General features: G+C 37.7%; 1 protein-coding gene across 1 annotated transcript in view; it reads left to right on the top strand.

Moving 5' to 3' along the window:
* Nucleotides 1–4,876: 4,876 nt before the first annotated feature.
* The window catches only part of LOC109033958 (uridine phosphorylase 1), a 61,432-nt gene continuing 53,862 nt past the window's right edge, over nt 4,877–12,446 (top strand). The window contains exon 1 of the mRNA XM_019046839.2: nt 4,877–5,089. Coding sequence (XP_018902384.1) covers nt 5,061–5,089 — 29 coding nt within the window. The 5' untranslated portion in view covers nt 4,877–5,060. The remainder of the gene's footprint in view (nt 5,090–12,446) is intronic.

Here is a 12,446-nt window from a genome sequence, read left to right as displayed (position 1 = left end):
ATTTTGTAGGCCTTTTTGGCAACACTATTTTCCCCGCAAATAAGCCGGAAATTAAAACGATTGCGTCCTTCGATGTACTTGACATTCAACTGCATTCAACCTGTTAATAATAAGAAATCAACTAATATTCTTTCATTTTATTGGTCTGGATTAGCACTGCTTTCAGAGAGCGCCAAAATTCAAACGAGCCAATCAGATTTAAATATTGCAAATAATTAATTATGCATTTTTAGAAAATAAAAACATTGAAATGTATATTGCCATTGCTGCATGCAAAATATCATGGCCTTAAAGCTTTTTTTTTCTTTTAAATGAATCATTTTGAGCATTTATCACGCAACATTGAAATGTATGACTTTTAAGAAAAGGACGATTTAAGATTTTAGAAAAAATTGAGGAGGGGTGGTAAATGTTGTCAAAATTGGGACGTGTATTTGAATTGAAATTGAAACACGATTCAAGTGAACAATCAAAAGAGTATATCTTGCCAAGTTAATTTTCCTTCACTTCTGAGAGTATGCAACCACAAGGTCATCAGCAGTTTTTTACTCGTACTGTTACATTGTTCGAAGAGCGTCATATGCAAGCGCCGCGCTATTATGATTGCTCCTCATAACATTGCGTTTTTCTTCTTTTCACGTGTAAAGAACTCCCCAAATTTTTTGATGGGCCCGAATATTCTACATCCGTAACAGCTATCGCATACGTCATGACGTAGCACCCAATATCTGAACTCATGCATTATCTGTTTCATCAATTTTTCGTCAATGTACGAGTTTTACATTTTAGAGTTACATTTTAATGCTGCTCCGATAAACAGAAATGATCAACAGTCTGAGACAAAAGTAAGAAAACCTTCTAATTTTACACGTGTGTCTATTTTTCCCCAACTCAGAAAAGTTCGTCTGACAGGTGTATATATGGCATCGCTTGGCTGACAAAATGACGTAAATTATCTTTGAGATTATCCCGGTAAAACATCGCATTGATATTGAAGCAAAAAAGATAATGCGATAAAAATGTAGCCAAAAACGGGTTTGCAATGGGTGAATCGGTGTCAGGACATTCCGTCAACGATTTTTGTCCGCGCACCTGTTTTGTCCAGTACGTCCACGCGTAAAATAAGCAACAGTGACTTGGTTCAAGCGTTATATTATAGTCTGTATGTAAAATTATATTGATGATATTGAAATGAGAAAATTGAGAGAGAAGGAGGTATTGTAATGGTAACTCATTTTTTAAATGAAATGTTGCTTTCTTCTTTTGATTAATCTTTTCTAATTGTCATCGGAGAATATTTGGTTTTATTTCTATCCTTAAATTGATTGATAACACTTACCTTATGTGTATATTTATAGATATGTATTTTTTTTTTTGGGGGGGGGGGATATTACTTTATTTTACAAATATTTACATTTTTAAAACTTGGCAAACATTTGTTTAACCTTTTCCAAGCGATGGTACTGATATTTATCTCAATGAACCGTAGTTGTCTTGAATGAAATTATACAAAACCAGAATAAAAGAGGAAAAAACCAAGAAGCACGCAATCTTTTATTTTTGCCCATTTGTAAATCGATCTTTAAGAGTCAAATCCGTCCAGTTTTGAGCATTTGGTTGCGCACACACCACGCTGCAGCACATTAAAAGCACAAAATGTAAAAGAAAAAATTCAAGTGCTCTGGAAATCATTACATTTGACACGAAACCACCGAAATATTTACAAAAACCACATTGGGTTTTCCTTTAATACGTATTTTTTCCCATCAATTTTGATGAGAGTGATCCATGAAGAGTGTGCAAACATTTCAAAATCATGAGTCGAAAAACGCTGACTCCGTAAGTTTAAATATTTGAGTCAAACACATCGGAGCGGCGTGCTGCCAGCACGAAACGCGCATTGGCGCCTACAAACCTAACACGGATACTTCACGCCATTGCGCAATGCGTGCGGTATCCCTGTTAGGTTTGTAGGCGCCAATGCGCGTGTGGCGCTGGACGCCCACGCCGCGGCGCTTCAAGCAACTGTTTCGCCACCAGGGTTTTGCACAGTTTCATACGAAATTGAAGGCGCACCAACATATTAAATATGACAGTCATACTTCAATAGTACGGAGCTTTCCTCGCAATATAAATCAAAATACTCCGGCACAAAAGGAGAGCGGTTGTCCAAAAACTTACCTAGTCCTACCATCCATATTAGATAACTTTTAGCATAATTTTTGAATTTCATTAGAGGAAATAAAGTGACTTGATTTAGGCAGAAACATTCTTGAGTATGCCGTAACGAGGATTTCATTTTGAACCGATAATAAAATCGCTGAATAAGAGTGGGGTTCTGCTTGATGTAAGTGACTTTTCTTTATATATAAGTATCTCTTTCTCTTTAAACAATCATTCTTTCCTTTATTATAATTCGTAAGGAAATCTTCTCTGCGGTAAATTTAAGCATATCTCTGTTAGAATTAAGTCACTTTTTCCGCTAATGCAGTAAAAATATTATGCTAAACGTTCTTGAATACAGATCCTAGGACTTAATAACTGCCGTTCGTTTTTTGTCGTCGTCACTCGATTTAATTTGCGAGGCAATTCCGTGCTTTTGGAAGATGCCATCAATCATGATACGTTGGGGTGCCTTCAATCTCGTATGATACTATGCAACAAACGGCACACAGACCGTTGCGGGTGGTATCCAAAACTTCAATGATTTGCTTATAGCACTGATATGATGATCGCAACGCATGATGAGAGGTCTTGGGGTTCTGCAATTAGATAGAGGAAAGTCTGAAGATCGTCTCGGGAAACTATGGACATTAAAGCTCTGAATCTTTCACGTATGTTTCCCCGGGGTATTTTGAATGAAAAAGCCTCTCAATTTGTGGTCAGAAACTTCATCTGTAATGATTTACTTTTACGACTTTTCAAGTTGTTCTACCTTAAGCCGTCGTTTCCTTCGACAGGGGGTGTAATTCGTTCCTAAGGTTGCAAAATTGACTTAGACATTTCAATTTTTTTGGAAAAATATGACGATGTAGTTTTGATCCAAAATTTTATTGATCTCGGCCTTAAGCTGAGGGCAAATTCGGTGAAATTGTCAGTTATGGACGCCTAACAATTATTTAGAAAAAATAAGATACCCGAATGGAAATTTTGCAACTTTGCGATTCAGTTACGAATTTTTTGCTTGGGAGACGTCTTCATGGTGTTAGTATAGAACTTCTAGGTGGAAACTTATTTATGACATTAAGTGATCTATGAATTTTCTCATTTTCATCTCTTCTCTGCTTGCTGGTTTATGTAAACTCGATTGCACCCACGCAAAGCTTTCGATGCTTTTGTGAGCTATCCCGCTGAGTTTTGGTGAGCCAAAAGTTACCCCAAAACTCAATTTCCTATTTCCTCACACATGACATGCATGGGTGGAACTAAAAGGGAGCTGGAGGAATGAATTTTACAAAATATCATAAATAATACATACTGTCATGCTAAGGAAGAACTCCCTATGAACATTCGAGAGTTGCCAAAGTTCCAGTCATAAAGTATGTGTTTTTGACGAATTTTATACATACCTATTTTTCTTTGAAATTTCTAGACATTTTACATTAAATTGTGAACAAAATAGTCTGAATAATTTGAAGAAAAATATTTACAACCACCACGATGAATTCATATTTTATCAGAGAAAAGTCGGCAATGCCTGAAGGTACATACGGCGTTTTTCCTTAGGACAGTAGCATACCATTCATCTTCGAGATTGTAAGTCATTCAATTTGTAGGTGAGATAAGGTCAACGTTTTTCTCGAGGCGACTTCATGAGTCAGACTTTATCCGATGCGATGGAGCACCATGAACATCCTTTATTGGACCTTTAGAGGTACCTGGTCCCTCCAAACCCCTTTGCGGATGAGCTGATGGAGCCCACCTCGCCACTCCCTTGCTCAGATGTCTTCCTATGCTTCCATATTCCTCATAATGAGCTGCCCTCATATGCGGATTCAGTAGGGCGTATGGGACATATACCCCCCCCCCCCGTTTGCCTTAAAAAGGAAGAAATAAAGAAGGGATGGAGAAAAGAAGAAGTAAAGTCTCATATATTTAGTAAACATTAATGACGAAATTGACGCAAGCTGCATATTAGATGCCTTAATTCTTTGAAAATTTTCTGGATTCACTGGGGAAAAAAACACATTAGATCTGGAGTCCAGACTCTTAAAAACATCGACAAGAAAAAGTACTCTTGATTCCATCAGAATCTAGCTTGAATCAAGAACCAAGCATCTTAATTTAAGCGGATTTCGTTTTGATTCAAGCAAAAATCCGATTGAATCAAGAGTATTTTTTCTTGTCAATGTTTTCAAGAGTCTGGACTCTAGATCCAATGTGTTTTTTTTTCCCAGTGTGGGGTGGGGGAGGCCCGCTGGATTCCCCTTTCTCTCTCCCGTTCGAATCGTCTAAATCAACCTATTAGTGCCCTCCTAAGATCCCCTACACTAAAAGTTCTTACTTCCGCCCATGCCATTGCGTGTATGAGTGCACCAATTCTGCTCTCCAAATCGAGACTTACGAATTTCCGCGTGGCGTAGTTTTCCTGCAGGGATTCGAAATGGAAGTCGACAAGACGAGACAGGAGGTCACGCGACGCGGCGTGACCCAAGACGTGACGTGTTTGGACGTCCCTGTCTCGATTCCTTCTCCATGCGGCAGCGCGACGCTCCTGCGCTCTAGCGGCTCGCGCCGAAGCTCCGAACTCCGACACTGTTGCCACTTCGTCGCGACCTTGCGGGCTGCTACTCCGAACCTCGATTTTTCGTGGATCTCGGCAACGCTGCAAAGCACCAGAACTTCCCAAGCTCCTCGTCGATTCCACGGGCGGCCGACTCGACTCCAGTGCGGTATCGACTATCTCCGAGACGAGGTTCGCTTCGCCCGTCGCCTTTCTCTCGAGCAGTGTCGTTGCGTTGTTTGTTTTCGTTTGTGTTGTCCGAACGGTCGTACCTCGTTGGATCGAAGTTTGTACTCCTAATTTGTTTGTTGGCAGCTGTCTGTACACACCACTGAAAATGTCGTTATCCGAGGAGGAACTTGACGAGTAAGTTATTTTTCGCACCCTTAAGCACAACCCTACCCTTGGCTCTCTACCATTTCTACCCTTGATATTTAAGGGTAAAGGGTAGCTGTTTTTAATTTTAGGAGACGTTTGCGATTTTGGGTAGTTTTGGAACTTGAAAAGCTTTCTGGTGTAAGTAACTTTCGTGTATTCAAAAAGAAGGAAAGCAATTAAAATGAACGGGAGTGAATGGGCATGTTACTCAAATGAACGGAATTTTCATGATTTTCAGAACAGGTTTAAAATTGGAAAAATTTCTGTGACCTAGTGGCCTAGTAAAATTGTATATGAAAGATTCAACAATAAACACGTCCAATCATTATTGACAGCAATGAGATATTCGAAACAATCTCATCGCGACGTGTATTCCTAAGTGATAGGGAAACCTTTTCTACAAACCTGATATTTTAAGACTATCTTGGGACAAAGTGATTAGCTTTTCAATTTTTTTTAGGGGGGGGGGTACAGTCAATTAACATGTTCAAGTACTTAAGGACCGCTTAATCATCATACCTTGCTTGAAAATGGTGCATAATCCCTCTTCGTATTTTGGGAGCCTGGAAAACTTCTTTCAAGACTTTTTAGAGGCATCTAGGAAATTTTGTCAACATTTTCTGAATCTGGGAATGGGAAAAACTAAAAATGTTTCACTCAATACGTACAGTTTTTTCCAAAGGAACTAGAAAATCCCTTTATGTGTATTTGTTACATAATTCCTGCATGTTGCATTTTATGTTTCCGTAAAACGATTGGTAAATCATCATTTTTGTTCAAAATTCCGTGCAATTTATTAAGGTTGTTCCTTGAAAACTTCGTGCTTAAATTTTAAAAGTATCATTCCAAAAATAGAAAAACAAACAGAACAAATTAAAAGCAAGGATGTCTCGTTAAAGTAAGTTCAAAGAAACTCTAAAAATCATGCTCAGATACCCAATTTTTATCGATTTCAAGGACTGGCGACGCAATATATTTTTAACATTTGTAAATATTCAATGCATTTTCCGGAAAATTGACAATGTCACCATAGGAATCAGTCGTAGATTATTTTATCAGTAGAGAAAACAATGCTGAGTTAAGTGAATAGACACAAACAAGGCGCCCTCGGTGTCATATGCATCGAACAGTAAACGAATTGAATCAAAACGCCAGCATGCAACTATTCGGCCTCCACGGATGTCCGTGTTGCATACGCACGGAGGTGAAGGCGTTTTTAACTCCCCAGCATCCACCGCTTCAACCCCAGCGCGCTGCGGTGGGCAGTAATGAAATACTGCAAAAATCCAAAAGAATATTTATGGTGCAAAGTGCAAAACCACCTATCTCCGTTTGCAACATGGCAAACTTCCTGTCGTATTCTCTCTTTTCTTTTGGAAAATTAGTCAATGAAGTTTATTAAAATCTTCCTCGAATTTTCTTCACTGTTAGCAGAACAATCTGTCAACATTTCAAGCTGTACAGTCGGCTCGCTGCCTCTTGAAGAAATAAAATAGGAGCAAATATTTTGAAATCTGCAATGGAGGTACGTGGTTTCGCTTTTTGGCCATCGACATAGCTCCTTCCATCCTTCATTTATATTCAAAGACATATACGAGGTATTAGTAGCTTCCCCACGAATCATGGTCAGCAGATGGCGACGTCAAAAGTGAAACACTAAAGATACTAACATCCGACGCCTGCCTATGTGCAACAATTCGTGCTTTGGAGTTGTCATCGTGAAATAAACAAAGAATTGAGGGATATCTATCATTTGGATTCTCAAAATATAGCTCGCTGCCTCCCGTGCCGCACTGCGGGTGAGGCAATGAGTAACCGGAGAGTCAAAACGCCTTCAACATCGGGTGTATGCAACACGGACATCCATAAAGCCCGAATAGTTGCATCCAGGCGTTACAATGAAATTAGTTTGGTTAGAAAGGGAACGCTACGCTTGGTTTATCGTTTATTGTGATAAGCTGCTATTTACAGTCCATGCCTCTATTTATAAGTTTTGATATGCTGTTGGAATAATAGAGGATTATGTAAATGAGAATGTGTGTACACCAAAACATTCTAGGTTTAATTTTTACAATGTATTACCTTCGGGATAATGTGTGGTTGAAAAAAATGGTGATCCCATATTTAAATAACATAGTTTATTCGTTCAGGTTAAATGCCGTATCATCAAAACGTAAGACCACAGAGATGTTGAGGAAGCAAACGTGCAACAAAAATTTCAATTGATAATGAATACTCCTGGAAACATGTTTTGATTTTAAAAATAATACTTGTGAAAATACAGCCTATGAGTTTGTCGTTTCAAATTTAAAATAAAATACCCATGGTCAAATATGTAATTTCACGCATTCGTCGTTTTAATATGGAAAACAAATCATGGTGACCGGGTCTAATTTTTCGGATTAAACCACAATTTATTAGGTGAAATGGTCCTTTTTAATTTCTTTCGGCTGGACGGCAACTATTTGTGCCTAGACCCCAAAATTTTGGCAATCCAATGCATTTTGATCCAGCGACATATAATAAGGAATAATCAATTTTTCCTACGATCACGTGGTCAAGGCTCTAGCTTTTCTCTTGATGCAAATGTTGATATTGCAAAGGCATGATGAGTAAAATAAATTCTGGCCCGTCTCGAATTTTCTTTCAAAAAGGCAACTCTTCTTTGAGCGTATCCTGAATAAAAAAGTGTTTTCATCTAACAAACCTGAAAATTTCGTTTTCCTCTGTCACATCAGATAAACACTTTTTGTTACCAACGAGCCGAGGTATATTTGTGTGAGAGGGTGAGGGAGGGTGTGTGAGCGTAGAGTATACTAGGACTTCTCTCTCATTCTCTCTCTTTTTTGAGGCTATCCAAGCTATAAATATTTGCGCTGGTATCAGCGGAGTAATATGAGAGGCGAAAAAGCGCAGTGGCGTGGCGTGAATGATCGATACTATCGATATTTCCCCATTTGAATTCGTGGTAAAGAATCGATTACAAAGGTGTTTGTCGCGAACAGCCTGTTAATCGATTCTTTTCCGTGGGTTTAAATAGTAGATCAATCGATATATCGCAAAGCACGCCACGCCACTGAAAAAGCGAGCAGACACGATCGAGACGTAAAAACCAAATATCAAACATAGAGAGGAAACATTAGAATGAGACGAGTACCAAGAAGTCTGTGCATTTTGTTTTCCTTCCCGTTAAAAGCAAAGAGACGATGGGGCATCATGTCTCTGCCTTTCACGAAAGCAGTTGCCTTTATCTAGAATCCGAGTCCGAAAGCTGAAACCTCTCGTTTTTCTCATCAAACAAAAATAAGTCCTTCAAGCCAAAGATTCATTTTATCCGCGGGTGATCCTCTCAGGCGTCTACGTTCAAAATTAGCTTCACCGACCCTCTTGAAACAAGACCCTTTTTTATGCTCATTGAGAGCTTTTGAAGTGTAGCTGGTGCAGAGCTGAGGAGGGGAGGTCTCTCTAGAAAAAAAAAAGACCACCACATAACAATATCGTGTCCTGTTTTACACAGATCTGCACTCGAGAATTCAATATTTTTGTAAATTTCAGCTGGACACATTTCAACCAAATGAAATTCTACTGCTGTTTTGCTTTTTCCTGTCCGCTTATGGAAAATATAATTCTGTACTCGTTAATCCTTAAATGAATAGCTTGTTTGAAAAAAGCCAAATTCTGAAAGGAAAATTAAACCTTAAATTTGGGCACTTCTCGAATCAAACAAGAAATGTACCTATCTTTCCAGTGTAAAAAAGAAGAAAAAACTATACCCTAAAAACAAGTTCTTCCGTAACAAAACAGAACTTTCATTTTTTTGAGTTGGGTAATTTTCGAAGTATAGATTTAATCAGCATCATCAATTAACATCATCTAAAGAGGGTTAAGATTTGAAATATTTGGTCATAGAAGAACATCTTTCTCTCATGTTGTGGGAGATGATGCCCAACAAGTAGGGCGCGACTAATGTCGCTTGTCGGAGTGAATTATTCCCACACATAAATATTGGGATAATTTTCACTTCCTCCCTTTTGTAATTAGATCCCATTTAATTGCAGCAAGACCGTGGCACCAAAGTGTGAATTGGCGCTTCCCTGTAAACGCGTTCAAGTTTAAGTTAATCAACGGAGGGAGTCAACATTTAACAACATTTAACGTCGTTTTCAATATTCGCCCCGTTCTCAAAGCACTTGAGTTAATGGAATGATGTGTTGACCGAACAGTGGAGCGTTTCCTCCCTGTTGACTTTCCGTTGATTCTCTGAAGATGAAAAAAAATTGCTCACGTAACGTAGTAAAGTATTTTTCGTTCTTTTTCTGCAATAAAATATAATAAGAAAGAAATAGACTTCATTTTGTCAAACAAAGTTAATATTGTCGTCGGTGCTACTGTGCAAGTACAACAAGATATTGTCCTGATGGTAAAATTTTAGAGATAAGAAATGAAATAATCTGATCGAGGTTCAATCATTAAATTTCGTGAAAGGAAACAAAAATAAACCGATCCATCCGAATTTCAAGTTTCGATGTAAATATTAAAGAAATGATCACCTTTTGAAATCTACGCCGGCCGATGGATTACATCATTAGTGCACCCTATCCTGAAAAACAAGAAAGATATTAATAATATGATACTTATTAAAATAAATAACATGTCAATAGTATATACACGTAGACGCTCTTAAAATATATGTCAAAGAAAATTGAATGTTTGAAATTCTTTTTTGAGAATGTTCTTAGATATAAGATACAATTCAAAGGAATGCATACAATGTTCAAAAATATGTATTTTTTCAAAAATATCGTAAAAAATGTAAAAATATGTTGAAAAGATCTTTATATGAATTCATCATCAAATAACATCATCGTTCAATTATTTCTAAAATATTTTTCAAAACTTAATATTTCAAAAGTACTCTCAGGGCATTTTCTGATACTTTAGAGTGGTTTTCTCATCCCCGATCATAGGCGGATCCAGCGATTTGGCAACACCGGATTTCCTCCGTTTAAACCTATGTTGAAAAATCGAGTTTTGTCAACCTTGAGCACCTGACCCCTCCGGTAATCGATAAATTTCCATAGGTTTAAATGGAGAAAAACAATGTTGCCAATTTGCTGGATCCACCAATGTCCCCGATCACATGAATTTATTTAGATAATTTCAACAGCTTGATCAACTCATGTAACATTTTCCTAGATTTCTAGGAATTCATTTTTTCCTAGATAGATATCTCCAGCAGTAAATCCGTCAATTTCGAGCAAATTGAGATTTGGCATGAAAGGAGCTGTATATTATTCACTCTCTCCGCGAGTAGAAGCTATCCATCAAAACAAAGCACACTTCGTTACAACTGTGACGCGCGTAGCTGTTTTGCTGCTTTTTACAAGAAAATACTTTCACTTTGAAATGTAATCAATGAATGATGACGCAAAAGCGAAGAAAAGAGGCTGGAATAAGGGGAATGGGATGGCTCGTATTGTATTTATACATTTTTAAGAGGAAGTCTCCGAAAAAAATCATCCCTAAACCTACTGATTGCATTTGAAATTATGATACCCTCGTAATTAGAAAATTATAATAAAAATCTAGTTAAATATTTTAAAGGAAAGTAGCCATATTGTTATCCATTTTTGATTATTACAATATTAAGTTATTGTGTATTTCTTCAGCCATCTTTGGGAACTTTTACAATTGACACATAAAAAAACGCATACTGTGTCAGGAATTTTGGAAGATTTAGACGGGCATTTTAAAATAATTTTTGGAAATGATGATATCATCAGCAAAATTTAATGAGATTCAGATTCCTACTTTTTGATATTTATTTCAATGAAGAATTTCCAGGGAATTTTTTAGTGCCTCAGCTGAGAGCATCTAAAGAGCTTTTTACACTTTTGCGGTATTTTTTATACTTTATAATGTGTAAAAAATAGTATTAAAATAGATTTAAAAGGGGAAAAATTGACGTAAGAAGCGGTATTTCTCATTTGAACACATGTATTTTAGCAGATAAGATCATTTTGTCATATTTCCTCCAATAATTGCTCAATTTTTGGACCACAGATATCCTCGGGTTCAGTTCACCAAGTAGTTTCCATTAAACCACGAGTTTCGTAAAGTTTTAGACCCCTGCGAATTCTCCATTGGTGCGAATTCTATCCAATTATTCCAGAGATATAGCTCAATCTGGACTATATTCGTCGACGAATGGCAGTGGATTAAGTCTACATTAGTTTCTCCGTAAAAAGTCAAAATAAATCCTTAAAGTAATGAGAAATCACTATGGGATTCCGTTCGAAATAACACGTATGTCCTAGAAAATTCGCAACTGCAATTTTTAGCTTTTTATATGACGAACTCGAGTTCAAGGTCTGTTCGTGAATCTGGATGTTTAATACTGAGAGTGCAGCTGAGATAAAAGCACCGCATAAAGAAATGACGGAGCGAGATGGTCGCTAAAAAGCGAGAGGAAACGGGAACTTTGGTTTTGAAATTATTGCTATCATCTTTTTTATAACTCCAGATAAGTCCCAGCACACGAGGAAACTTGCAATTTCCATAGCATATCTAAGCTAGCACACTTGCCTGTTTGGTCGAAAAATATAAAGCCGAGACCAGGCACGTAACCAGAGGGGGGAGGCTTGGGGGGCTCAAGCCCCCTCCGAAAGCAAAAAAAGGAGGGAAAAATGAAGAAAAAGGAAGACAGAAATTACAAAAAAGCGAGAAAAAAGGAAGTTTGAACTTTCAAAATGCGTCGAAATAGATTCAAAATTTCAAATATTTTCCAGATGTGTAGAATGCAACAATTTAAAGGTATTGTAGGCTGAAAGTGAAAGAAGATACGAAATCTTTCCGCAGAAATTGATGGATAATCTGCGTCCCGGAAGCCTCAGAATTCGTCCAAATAGATGTAGAATTTCAAAAATTTTCCCCTCTGAATTGGGAGTTATTTCATACCCCCCGAACTCCCCCTTAGCTGAAAGGGGGGAAGGAGAACCCCGCTCACCTGACCAAGCCCCCCTCGAAACAAAATCCTGGCTATGTACCTGGCCGAGACTTGTGCAGTCGAAGATGCAGTGAGTCTTTTGCATGAAATATCACTGTGCAAGTTACTAAAAACATCCCTATTTAGAGCAAAATTGCAATGTTTGAGCTTTTACGATTAGAGATGCTAATAAAACCGAGTGATTGACAAAGTGTGTGACATTTGTCGAATAACTTGTGCCAATTCAATAGTCTATTTTCTATATTTTATACTCTATATACTATATTTAGGATGACAAGATTGTCAAGTGCAAGGTTCAGTCATGCGTTTTTAGTGGATTGCAAGGAAAGAGGGGCTTGA

The sequence above is a fragment of the Bemisia tabaci genome, chromosome 8, assembly GCF_918797505.1.
Source record: "Bemisia tabaci chromosome 8, PGI_BMITA_v3".
Taxonomy (NCBI): Eukaryota; Metazoa; Arthropoda; class Insecta; order Hemiptera; family Aleyrodidae; genus Bemisia; species Bemisia tabaci.
Note: the sequence above shows the minus strand (reverse complement) of the source record. Positions and strands in the feature narration are given on the sequence as shown.